The sequence below is a fragment of the Nomascus leucogenys genome, chromosome 3, assembly GCF_006542625.1.
Source record: "Nomascus leucogenys isolate Asia chromosome 3, Asia_NLE_v1, whole genome shotgun sequence".
In the NCBI taxonomy this organism is placed as follows: Eukaryota; Metazoa; Chordata; class Mammalia; order Primates; family Hylobatidae; genus Nomascus; species Nomascus leucogenys.
In genome coordinates this window covers 37,241,808-37,254,941 of record NC_044383.1, presented here as the reverse complement: position 1 = coordinate 37,254,941, position 13,134 = coordinate 37,241,808, and the positions used below count along the sequence as shown (strand labels likewise).

Below are 13,134 nucleotides of genomic sequence, written 5' to 3'. Positions count from 1 at the left end.
TTGGATTTAGGATCAACCCTAAATCCAATGACTGGAGTCCTTCTAGGAAAAGGAGGGAACACAGAGACCCAGAGAAGAAGGAAGGGCATGTGAAGATGGAGACAGAGATCAGGATGATGTAGCTACAAGGCAAGGAATGCCGAGGACTGCTGGGAGCCACCACAGACTAGGAAGAGGCAGGGAGGGATTCTGCCCTAGAACCTTCCGAGGCAGCATGGCCCTGCGAACACCTGGATTTTGGAATTCTGGCCCCAAGAACTGTAAGAATAAGATTCTGTTGTGTTAAACCAACCAGTTTGTGGTAATTTGTTATGGCAGCCCTAGGAAACCAACACAGCCACCAACAGATATATAAAAACCCTGGATCCGGCATGCCCCATCCAAGGCAGCCATACCTGGAGGGATGCAGGAGCAAGCAGAGAGAGAGGAGGGGGCCAGGGACCCCAGAGCCTGGAGTCTGCAAAGCCGCCTCACTCGCACTGCATCAGCCTCACCTCCGAACCCGCATACCTGAGAAGAAGTGGGCCCTGAAGCCGCGCTTGGAGACAGTGTTGTCGGACTTGAACTCCACGCGCATGTTGTTGCTCTGCGAGGTGATGACCTCGGGCGTCTCAGAGCCGCAGAACTTGCCGTGCAGCTTGGCTTCGGGGGACAGGCCGCTGCGCACCTCTACAAAGTCATACTTACAGACCTGCAAGGGAGCACGATGGGGAGCTACCCAGTGTCCCTGTCCCCACCCCAGACCGCCAGCACACTGCTGCACCTGCTTCCTGAGTGCCTCACCCTGCCATGTGTGTGTGCGGGGGGGGGGGTCCCTTGACTCTTGCTACGCCGGTTATTTGAATGAGCTCCAGAGGGCACAGGAGGACCCCTGGCTCTCCCACTGAGGCTCTGTGGGGGTGCCATCACCTGGCACAAGAGCACAGGGCTCCCAAACCTGCACCCCCACAATTGTAGCCTTGCTTTAATTTATTTTATATATCAGGCTTCCACATGAAATTTTACTTGAAGAAAGGGCCCCACTGCTAGAAGGAGAAGGAAAAGAAGGAGAAGAGGAGGAGGAGGGAAAAGCAAGAGGAAGAGGAGGAGGAAAAACCCGCAAACCACCGACAGAATCTGACTCCATTTTCAGGCAGGGAAACAAGCTCAGAGGAGGAAAGACATTTGTCTGAAGTCACATAGCTCAGCAGTGGTGGAGCTAGGACTAGAATTCATGTTCCCTGCTGTAGCAATGATTTTTCTTAAAAAGAACTTCACTGCTAAGGAGTCTTATCAATTGCTTTCAAGGATTATTTTTTTCTGCACAATATTCACTTTGGGGTCACACCCTCATGGGCACCATGGCCTCCATGTATTGGGGTCATCAGCACTGAGGTCTCCTTCCAGTACCCCAAAGGCCTGATCAGGTGAAAGCTACACCAGTACTATTCTCAGGGTGAGACCCCCAGCTCAGCTGGGGTGGGGAGGGAGTCTCAGGAATGGCTTGTGTGCCCCAGGGTGTCCCTCCAGCCTAAGGTGCAGACGTAAGCATGCCTGACTAGCACTCCAGCTGTAGGGCGCTGCCTGGACCTCAACTGACTTGATCATCCATGATCACTGCCCGAAAGAGGAAACGGGCTGTCTGTAGCTTCCTTGTCCTTAGCTGATCCTCACCCCCTTTATTCGTCTCAGCTGCACACCAGCTCCCCAGATTCACAGCCCAGTCCTGACACGTCCCATCCCCAATATCTGCCTCCTCCACTCTTGCCCTGATTCTCCTTGGATGTATCAGCGACAAGAGGGCTGGAGGTGCTCTATCTGCAGAGGGCGTGTGGCTGAAACTGCTGAAGAAAACATTCCCCCAGATTCTGCTAGCGCAGGTCCTAAAACTGTCCAACGCTTCAGTTTCAACACAAGCCATCTCCCTGCCCTCCCAGCCCCTCACTGGTTTCCAGCTCCGAGTCACCCCTCAATACAGTCCCCAATCAATTAGAGCATGGAAACATACGTCATTGCCTTCCAGTTCAAACACTTCAAACTGAAGGGAGATCCGGTACTGAGCGGGGGCCACCACCTGCCAGACACAGTTTTTGTTTGTGGGATACTCCTTCGGCCACCCAGGGCTGGTGATGGTTCCATTCAGCTTGGTAATGAAACCGCCACAGGCCACTGCACGGGGGAAACAGAAACAGGATTCATCTGGCTTTGGATCCAGGTGACTGTGATTTCCCACCAGGAGCAATAGAGCCCTGCTGTTCTGTAATAATAATTTTAAAATGTTAGACAATCTGAACTGATTAATTCGGTATCCTTTGTTCAAAACTACTGGTTTCAACTGAATATCTGAAGGAACAAAATTGGGGATAAATCTTTACTGCTTTTAAAAACAATGAATGCATTTGTGCTTTCCTCTCACCCAGTGGCAGAGCTAGGGGGGCCCAAGGAGAATTAGAAATGTTTGCAGCATACCAAGCTTGCATGAACAAGCAGATTCATGCACGTGGACAAGGAAGACGGAACACAAGCCAGGTAGAAATAGGATGGATGAACAGTGCTATCGGTTGAGTCACTGGAGTGCTCATGGTTTTTCTTTGCTTTTGTTTCCTACTTTAATAATCATGTCAATTTCACACAATCATAGAAGAAAATAAACCATGACCTTGATTTCAGTCTCTAGGGCAGAGTCTATGTAATTTGGGCAGTTTTCTGACATTTGTGATAGCTGTCAGGCTGTTTCTCCTTCTAGGAAGTAGGTGGGTCTTCCACCATGTCTGCCCATCGCCCATCGTTCCTACACAGCCAGCTGGTTGCCCCATCTCTGCCCCACTTCCCCAAAGACTTGTCCCATATCCCCTCTCATTCCAGCTTGGCAGGTCCCACACCAACCTTCACACATCTTCTTATCGGCGGCCAGCTCGTAGCCAGGGTCACAGGCACACTTGTAGCTGCCCAGCGTGTTCACGCAGCGATGCTCGCACCCACCGTGATCTGGCCAGGAACACTCATCCACCTCTGGTGGGGAAGGAAGGTAACCCCGGTTACATTGTCATGAAGCCTCCTGGCTGTTCCCAACCCTTCCACATCCCAGTGTCACCAGCAAGTGTCCTCTAAGAAACAGGAGCCACTCCTGGTGACCACCTCCCAAAGAGTGCCATGTCCACCTCTGAAAACCAGGCAGCAGCTACAGTGAAGGCAGGACACTGACAACACGAGCAGGAACACCTTGTTAGCTGGGGTGGGCTCTGCCAAGAGAAGGCCAGGCCTGGAGAAGTGAATTCTTTAAGGTGTTCGGTCATCGGCCATTTGAGACTTCAAAAAATCTCACAACATTCCATACCAAAGACTTCATCCATTTTAAACCCATGGAATTGAGGACTTCCCCTGCCCCCATAAATATGCAACTTCTCAGAGATATTAAACAAAGGGTGAAGACAAAGAACACGTTGCTAGATGAAAATGTGTCAGTATTCTCTAGACATTAGAGACAGAATCTGTTATTTAGGAATTTTAGAAATACTCTTAAGAGAGGTATGCACAGGGAGATATTCAAGGTTACAGAAAACACGGGCTGTTAGGTTAGCCAATGCTCCCAGGAAAACCTGCAGGAAGAGGCCATAATGAGGCTGAATTAGCAGGGGTGTTGGATGGGATTCAGCACCAAATGCCTAGTGATGCGTTTGGGGTGACTAAGTAACAGCACATAGCATGCCATCGGTGCTGTTCAGAGGGAGAACCTGGAAGTCATTAGAGACGCTCCCCAGACACATTAACCCATGTGCCACTGAAAAAAGGAAAAACCAAAACAAATATTAGAAATAAAAGGAAAAATATGATTACCTGTTGCCAGCTATGCTAGCCCTGAAAGAGCATGTGGGATGTGGCCTAGCAGACCTAGAGAGGAGTCTAGTGAAGGGACAACTAAACGCTGAGACATCTTTTTCAAAAAAGTTGAACCTAGGAAGAAGAAAGGATATGGGGAGAAGCGGGAAGGAGAGTTCTGGTCCACAGCACCACGGAAGATAGGAACACAGTAAGTATAAAGTTGTTGGCCGGGCACGGTGGCTCACTCCTGTAATCACAGCATTTTGGGAGGCCAAGGCAGGTGGATCACAAGGTCACAAGTTCGAGACCAGCCTGGGCAACATGGTGAAACCCCATCTCTACTAAAAATACAAAATTAGCCGGGAGTGGTGGTGCATGCCTGTAATCCCAGCTACTCGGGAGGCTGAGGCAGGAGAATCGCTTGAATCCAGGAGGCGGAGGTTGCAGTGAGCTGAGATCGCGCCACTGCACTCCAGCCTGGGCGACGGAGCAAGACTCTGTCTCAACGACAACAAAAAAAGTTGGTCACCAAATCTTGAAATAACTCTTTACACATAAACTGAAAGAAATTAAGAACATCTATGAGTTGGTAAAGACCTGAAAAGTTACCCAGTCATGCCCTCTCAGGCAGGAATCCTTTCAATAACGTTCTGGAGAGATGGCTCTTCAGACCCTGCTTGAAAACTCCCAGAGACAGGACTCTCACTACTTTTCAAAGGTATTTATTGGGTCAAAAGTCTGACTCCTTACAACTTCCAATCCACTGGTCCTCAGAAAACACAAACCCTCCAATCATCCAGCTTCCCTCTACCCTGCCCTTTTCCAACTCAAATATACCCCTTTCCTTCCAGTCGTCCTTGTCTGTGATGCACAGACTCCTCATTAACCTGGTTGCACTTCACTGGGTAAAGGAGGGTTTGTAAATATCCCATCGTTTCACATAGTGGACAGTGAACTTGGGTAACTCTAATGGTGATGTACTCTTGGGCTCAATAAAAACTTATATAAATTAATTGCTTATTAGGGGAGATTGGGTTTAGAGAGACAATCCAGGCAGGGAGCTGAAGTTGCCCATCGCCTCAAATAAATGTAAGTAATAAGTATGCTAAAATAGTAACAAGTGTGCAGTTACTTTTTTATCACCTTACCATATTGAAAGTATTTTCTTAGACATTTGCTAAAAGGTATAGAAAGAAGAAAATAGTTGATAAAAAGTAGTGGAAAGAGTCCAGGCTTTAAAGTGAGTCAGACCTGGGGTGGATCCTCCAGTGGATCTTCCTCCAATAAATTGGGTGACTGCTTGTGATTTAGCCTCACTGAGCCTCCCTCCTGCTTTAAAGTGAGAATGATAATATTTACTTTTAGGGTTGTGACGACTGAAAACGATGCATGTGAAGTACCCGGTATACAGACCATTGACACACAGAAGCCATCATAATAGACAGCAGCAGAGTTGCTCTCAAATTTCCAGTGAGTAGAGAGACACAATGATGGGGCAGTGAAAAGATAAGGTTCCCTGGGCATACCTGGACCAGGTGGGAGTGGAGCAGTGCAGGCCTGAGAAGGGAAGGGAGATAAGGCAAGAACAGAAAGAAGGAAAATGCTTCAAGGATGGGCCAGTGGAGGAAGATGGATGGGCAGGAGGGCAGCACAGCAGAAGAACTCAAGACACTGGCTGGGGGACCTAGGGAGGAGGCAGAAGGAAACCGAGGAAAGAGCCCATTGGGAGAGACAGATAGACAAAGGACCAAGGCTGGGGTCTGCAGGAGACTCTGATACCAGAAGATGCTGTGGCTATAGGCAGGACACATAGGCAAGAAATAGGCGCACAGAGGAGCAAGTCTCTTGGCGCCATCTTAGCCAGGTGAAGGGAGAGAGCCCAGTGGATGGACTTGGGGGGAAAGCAAAGAAAATATAATTCCTCCAGCGACTAGAAGGTAAGGTGCTTGGCCTTGGGAGGTAGATGAAAGGCATGCTTTTACACCTGAGCTCTCTCTAGCAAGAGCCGTGAGATGTTTGGCCGGTTACAGCCCTGCTTCAGCTTGGCTGGGTGGCACAGAGGTGCATGGGGCCTCCCACTGCGGTAAAGCAGCACCTGCTCCAAGCCCACTGGCTCGTGCTTGCTCTGGGCTGCAGAGGCCAAGGCCAAGCCTCCCCGAAAAATCTGGGAGGGCGTGGCAGTTGAAGAGACTGGAAGCAGGGCTTAGCTTAGCATAGCAGGAGCTCTGGAGTCGTCTCATGGTCCAGGTGGAATTAGCGAAAGGAAGAAGTAGTTAGATGATGAGATGGCTCAGGCAGGATCCCAAAAATTGTTTCAGAGAAAGTTAAGGAAAGGGAAGGCAGGGCATATTCTTAGGCTCTTGAAGAAATCCCTTGAGGGAAGCCAGTCCCCCTACCAAGCCCTTCCTGGTGACCTATCAGCACTGGGATAGGGGGACGGAGGGATCGAGGTGGGAATCCTTTAATTCTTTATGTGGGGGCATAGGACCAAAATGGCCCTGCCAGCCCTTGAGTGCTGCTGCCTTCTCCCAAAGTAACCAGAATTGTAAGGTGCTCTGCTTGCTGCCAGCCAGTATGCTCTGAGAGGGGCTGCCATCTGGCACCAGAATCAGGTGCAGAGGCCAACTGGCACCCTGACCAGGATCAGGTGCCAGCTGGGCCCTGGGCAGAGCACCTGCCAACTGGCACCAAGGCAAGAGCTTCTTTGGCTTGCTCCAGCTCTTCTGCTGGGCCTTTGAGCTCCTCTTCCAGCTTCTTTCACTGGAGAAGTTCTGACACACGCGCTAGGTACTTTGTGTTCACAGGACATCTGACTGATGGCCTTGTTGGGAAAAGGCTGGGCTGGGGAAGCTGGCTGGGTACAGTCTCCTGTCCTGCACTGTCTGATACGGCAGCCCCCGGCCACACGTGACTACTGAGCACCTGAAATGCAGCTGGTCCAAGTGGAGATGTGCCATGAGCATAAAACACACACTGGATTTCCAAGACTTCGTATGAAAAACATAAGATCTCTCATTAATATTGTGTATATTGATTACATATTAAAATGATATTATTTTGTACATTAAATAAAAATATCATTGAAATCAATGTCACTGGTTTCTCCTTTTTTGTAAGGCAGCTGCCAGCAAATTCAAGGCCACCTATGTGACTTCTGGTTGTGCCTCACATCCCATTTCTGCTGCACAGTGTTGCACAAGGCTGTGGTCTCTCACCCACTCTTCTTCCGGAGAGTCTTGCAAGGGAGGCAGAGCAGGCAGCAGGATGCCCACTCCACCGACAGGGAAACTGAGCCCCATTCATTCATTGATCTATCCATTCTTTCATTGCTCACTAGGTATTTACTGAGCCTACTGTGTGCCAAGCACTGGGACCACAGTGAGGAGCAAAGCAGATATGGGCCGGTCGTAGAAAGGAAAGCCGATCTGCAAGAGAGTGAATAGCTAGTAGGGAACACGGGACCAGCGCCTCAAACTCCACTTGCCACGTCCAGAGCCCTTTTGCCTACACCCCTGTGGTATCGGGAAGGTAGAAAGGTGACCAGTGTCAGAATTAATCACAAACACTAAGGAAAAATTCCACCCCCTTCACATTCCGTCCCTGTGGCTTTCAGGTCTCCTTAGTGGAAAGAGAGTGGATTGTGGAATCCTACAGATCCAGGTTCTAGTTCCAGCCCAGCCATGTTAGGAATTCAGCTTCCTCAACTGGAAAACGGGGACAATAATAATTCCTACCAGGGGATTGTAATGAAGACAAGTGAGATAACCTAGATCCTGGCATGTGGCCAGCATTCAGTAGATGTCCGTTCCCTGATTTAATAGGTCTAGATGAGGTTTCTGTTAATCCTGATTCCTACTTTAAGATTCATGGTCAAGGTCAATGTTGTATATTTCTTCTTTTCTAAATGTTGTTCTCTGCAGTTGTTTTAACCATAAAAAAGTCAAGCTGGGTCTGTTCACTAAGTTACTTTGGGTGGGCCTTAGTCCACACTTTGACGGGCATCTGAAAAGATGTTTACGGCCGGGCGCGGTGGCTCACGCTTGTAATCCCAGCACTTTGGGAGGCCGAGGCGGGCGGATCACGAGGTCAGGAGATCGAGACCATCCTGGCTAACACGGTGAAACCCCGGCTCTACTAAAAATACAAAAAAAAAAAAAAAAAAAAAAAAAATTTAGCCGGGCGTGGTGGTGGGCGCCTGTGGTCCCGGCTGCTCGGGAGGCTGAGGCAGGAGAATGGCGCAAAACCTGGGAGGCGGAGCTTGCAGTGAGCCGAGATCCCGCCACTGCACTCCAGCCTGGACGACAGAGCGAGACTCCGTCTCAAAAAAAAAAAAAGATGTTTGCAAATTGAAATGCCCTCCAAGTAGGACACTGGGTAACCTGGGCTCCGTCGCAGACTGAGTCTCAGAGCCTCCACCGAGGTCCACACCCACACGGCAATGTCATCGCACATTTGCTGCTGATCTCCACCACCTTGAGCACTTGAGGATAACCACTGTGTGCTTTCCGCGGCGTCTCCAGCCCCAGCACCAACACACAGACTGATGAATGTTGAATGCACACGAGATGAAGAGGAGGGAGAAGGTGACGTCTTCTAACCAGCAAATGGAGCCGCCTATCACGGTTACTTGAGCAGGTCCAGGCACTTCCTCGGTCTCTTACAAACCAGTTTAGCATCAGAGAAATACCTTCCATTGCCCTGACTGGCATCTCCGGTAAGTTTTCCATAAAAAATTCAGGAGGTCCAGTTAAATTTGACTTTCAGATAAACCAGCAATCACTTCTCAGCACAGTATGTGATATTTGGGACACATACTAAAAAAACATCATTCTGTATCTAAAATTCAAATGTAACTCGGCATCCTGTTTTTTTTTTTTTAATTTCCTAAACCTGACAAGCCTAACCTCCAGCTTTAGCTGGTACTCTTAAAACTCTGCATTGCTGATCACCAGCAGCATCAGCAGTGAGGTGTGGATGGTCAGTGGTTACCAGTTATCCCCCTGGAATGGAGCCCCAGCACCCAACTTACAGAACCTGGGGTGAAAGTCAGGGGAGGAGAAGGCCAAGAGGACTAGAATAAACAGAATTAGAATGACAACCTCATAATCGTTCATGACGTGGTAGGCAGAATAAGGCCTTCCAAAGCTGTCTACAGCTTGGCCTCTGCAACCTGTGAATCTGTTACCTTAATGTAAGATTCTGCAAGTGTGGTTAAATTAAGGATCTTAATTAGGTGAAAGAAGGACTCTGCAGGTGTGGTTAAATGAAGGATCTTAGAGATGAGGAGATGCTCCCGGATTATCTGGGTGGGCTCAATGTCAACACCAGGTCCGTGTGAGGGAAAAAGGTACAAGGAAGTTAGGGTCAGAAGGAGGAGATGTGCTGACAGGAGCAGAGGTCTGTGATGCAGCAGAGAGAATGTGGCATGAGAATGACACACTGGCCATTACTGGCTTTGACCATGGAAGAGGACCATGAGCCAAGGAATTCAGGCAGCTCCTAGAAGCTGGAAAAGGCAAAGAAATAGATTCTCCCTTAGAACCTCAAGAAGGAATGCAGCCCTGCCATCCCCTTGATTTTATCCCAGTGAGACCCATGTTAGACTTCTGACCTCCACAACTGTAGGATAATAAGTGTGCGTTGTTTTAAGCCACCAAGCCTGTAGTAAATTGCTACAGCAAGAATAGGAAACCAGCCCATCACAATAGCAAGAAGAGATTGTTGCATCGGTTTTTCCAGAAAGAATAACCACCTCAAAGATTCCTTCCCTAGCAAAGACAATGAATGGGACTAAACACTACACTGGGTGTATTGACTTGCACTATTCCATTTCCTCCTGATGACAATCTTGCAATCACCTGGCAGCATTGTCTCTCCAGGTAGAGAGACTGGAGCTTGTGCAACAGAAGCTGTGCAACTGGAGAAATCGTGCAACTTGCTTGAGGCCACCCAGCTGGTGTCACTGCTGCCAAGTCAGACAGGGGCCACTCCAGGCTGGGAGACACCAAGCATGTGCAGGCTGGGCCAGGGTGGGGTGGGGGCTGTGAATTTCCAGGCATCTCAACTAAGGCTGTCATATCTTCCCTATGCAATCACAAGCTGACCTGCTTTCAAAATACACTTGCTATGGCCTGGCTTTTTTTTTTTTTTTTTTTTGCCTTGAGAAAGAAGCAACTCAATTTTGTCTCCAATCCTTCAGCGCCATCATGATTCTTCCTCTGCTGCTGTTTGGGTTTTGCTCTTCCCCGATGCCTCAAAATAGGAAAAAATAACAGCCCCACCCCTTGTTTGTCACTTGCCAGCTTTTAAGTGACTCCACAGCCGTCCTTTCTTTGGGCCTTCACAATAATTGCTTAGATACAATGGGCAGATGTCCTTCTTCCTATTTTACAGAGAGGAAAACTGAGGCTTCAGTAAGGACGAATGGCTGCCTGCTCTGGGTGACACTGCAGAAGTGGGTTGTTTTGACACCCAGGCTGTTCACGTAGAACCTGGGAGGAGGTCTAAGATGGGGCAGAAGGGGAGAATGGAAGCAAGGGAGGGACTGGGATTTCTGTGCTGGCTCAGCCAGGAGTCCTAGGAGAGGAGGGAAGAGGAGAAAGCAGGTTCTGGGCAAGCACAAGTTGTAGGGGGGCTGGGGGAGTGGGGTCACTGATTAAGGGGCCACAGCAGCAGAGGACCGAATGTCTCTACTCAAAGGCTGCTGCTGTGCTCCTGGGCACCCAGGCCCGATGCAGTGGGACGCAGCCATGCTTCCCTCTTAGGGTGTGGTCTTCAGGGCTTTCAGGGGCCTGACGGCAGAGGAGGAGGACCTGCCCATTCAAAGGAGGCTTGGAAGCTGGCTCTTCTGGGGCCAGGAAAGCTGGGTCTGCCCATGCCGTTCTGGGCCTGGTTCCATCAGAACCCTACAGAGCAGCAGGTCCCCAGGGCAACACGGAAATTTGTTCCCAGAGTGCCACCCCTTATTCTCCTCCCGACTCCCATCACGTGGGGGTAAGCATGTAGTCTAGGGGCACTGATGTTCCAGGAGCTGAACACCTGGGTTGCCTCTCTGGCCCACATCAAGGAATAGTGGCAATGTTGTAGAAAGAGTTTGAGCTTAGGAATTAGGCCGACTGAATTAGATCCCTGATCTGCCGCTTAACTACCTGCATGATACTGAGAAGCCCTTCCCAGCCCTGATCCAAATCTAACTCACAGGGTTATTTGGGGAATTAAATGACATTATGTAAGTCAAGTACCTTACACAGTTCTTGGTACACAGTAGGTGATCAATTAATGATAGCTGCTATCCAAATATTTGCTGTTATTCCATGCTCAGTTTCACTACCGTGTAGTTTGCCCTTGTAAACTTACTAGATCTAATTTCCAAGTATAGAACTTTCTATCGTGTGGAAGCGAAGGCTGAGCCTGCTCCTGATCAGTTGGGAACTCTGCTGGGGGCTCACACCCAGCTCTAAAATGCATCGCTGCCTTTTCTCTGCAGGGAGCCTTGTTTGGTGGTAAGCTTCCATATAGTTTTGTGTGTCTTAGGCCAGGGGGAGCAATATTTCTTCTTGTGCCTGAAAGTGGAAACAAACTGCTAATTCATACCCTTGAAAAAATTGGCCGCAAAGCCCGCTTTATTGATAGAGCCATCGGACACAAACTTCATCCACAGTCTGTTGGAGCTCGATTTCACATCCTCCGGCTTCTCATAGCCACAAAAGTGGCCAATCAGGGCACTCTCTTCCGTGGGGCCATCCCGGACTTCCAGGTAGTCATATGCACAGCTGTCGTGCCTTTCAATCTAAAAGAAGAAACAGAGGCAAGGTGGATGGCAGATGGTTCTGCTTTAAGGTTTTTGATTTAAGAAGAGAACCCAAATATCACTTTCAAAATCTAACCAAGAGGCCAAAGGACCCAAGTGTGTCCCAGGTCTCTCCATGCTGCTTCCTAGTTCGCTCCTTACTTGCAGAAGTCAAGGGTGAATCAAGCTGAGAAGAGTCTAAGAGGATAAACAGAGAAGAACAATTCTACCAAACTTCCCTGGATCTCATCCTGAATTTTCACTTTGATTATTATTTTCAATCTCTCTTACTGCCCTCAGAAAGGTGGCGAACCCCATTTCAAAGCCTGCATAGATGTTGATGTCAGATGTCCAGGCACAATTCACCATGGGCTTGAGAATGGCCTCTTAGGTTCCTGTTTTTAGCCAAAAATGAAAACCCATCTTTACAGAGTGGAGGGTGTCTAGCAAAAGTTGTCGTTTCCTTGGGAAGCCGGTCTGAGCAGCACTCACCTCAAAAGCTTGGAAGGTAAGTCCCACGTGAAACCCCTCCGAAACCGTAATCCTCCAGACACATTCCTTGGAAGGTCTGTAGTCATCCGGATAGTTGGGAGATTGAATCTGACCGGCATCTTTGTTAATGTCTCCCCCGCAGGTAGCTTTAGAAAGAGACATCAGGAGAGGAAGACGGGGGCCCTGGTCAGATCTTAGGAAGGAAGGTTGGCGCGGGGGAGGAGGGAAAGCAGCGCTTGCCACCACTAGGTGGCTCCGCTCACCAACATTTTCATCTCCACCCCACAAACACCGTGCCTCCAGAAAGGCACGACTGCATTTGCCTTTAACTGTGAATTTTTTTTCATATAAAGAAAAAACCACGTAAAGCAGTGGTTCTCTACCTTCGCTGTGCATCAAAATCGCCTGGGGGAGTTTGCAAACTGTGGAAGCTGGGGCCACACCCCCCAGAGGTTCTGATTCCAGTGGCTGTGGGGGAGCCCTGCGCAGCCGCGAAGTTCCCCAGGTGATTCAAGGTAGAAAGTACAGGATCGCTGGCAGGAAGGGACCCGTGCGCACACACGTGCACACACGCGCACACACGCGCACACATGCACATTACTTACTTTACAAAGACAAAACTTTGGCCTCTCTAAAATTGTAATAATTTAAGGCCAAAGGACCCTTGGTAATGTAAGGCCAAAGGACCCTTGGTAATTTTCTGGTAGTTTCCCTTTTTTTTTTTTTTTTTTGGCAGAGGGTACGGTGGGGTGGGGAATGAGCCAGAGAAGCTCAAGACATAGAAGAAATAGAAGCACCATCGCCTGGTGGCAGCTGCCTAGAGCCCAGACCTATTGGTTCCCTCTACTCAGCCACCAGGGTGGCCTCAGAGGCCCTTCAAAGAAACGCAGTTGGAAATTCCTTGATGTTGCCCAAAGTCTTCTTTTCACAAAGGAAACAAACAGAGGCCCAGAGAGGTCAGATTCTTTGCTTAGGCTCACACAGCAATTCAGAGGCTGCTATCATTTCCACAGGGTTCTAGATCCCCCCAATACCATCCTGTATGGGGGAAG

General features: G+C 49.2%; 1 protein-coding gene across 1 annotated transcript in view; it reads right to left on the bottom strand.

The window, feature by feature from the left end:
* TLL2 (tolloid like 2) overlaps positions 1 to 13,134 on the bottom strand; it is a 148,121-nt gene that overhangs the window by 17,679 nt on the left and 117,308 nt on the right. Inside the window, exons 12-16 of the mRNA XM_003255270.4 lie at positions 12,083 to 12,228; positions 11,395 to 11,590; positions 2,866 to 2,991; positions 1,988 to 2,148; positions 511 to 691 (exon numbers count right to left, since the gene is read on the bottom strand). Coding sequence (XP_003255318.2) covers positions 511 to 691; positions 1,988 to 2,148; positions 2,866 to 2,991; positions 11,395 to 11,590; positions 12,083 to 12,228 — 810 coding nt within the window. The remainder of the gene's footprint in view (positions 1 to 510; positions 692 to 1,987; positions 2,149 to 2,865; positions 2,992 to 11,394; positions 11,591 to 12,082; positions 12,229 to 13,134) is intronic.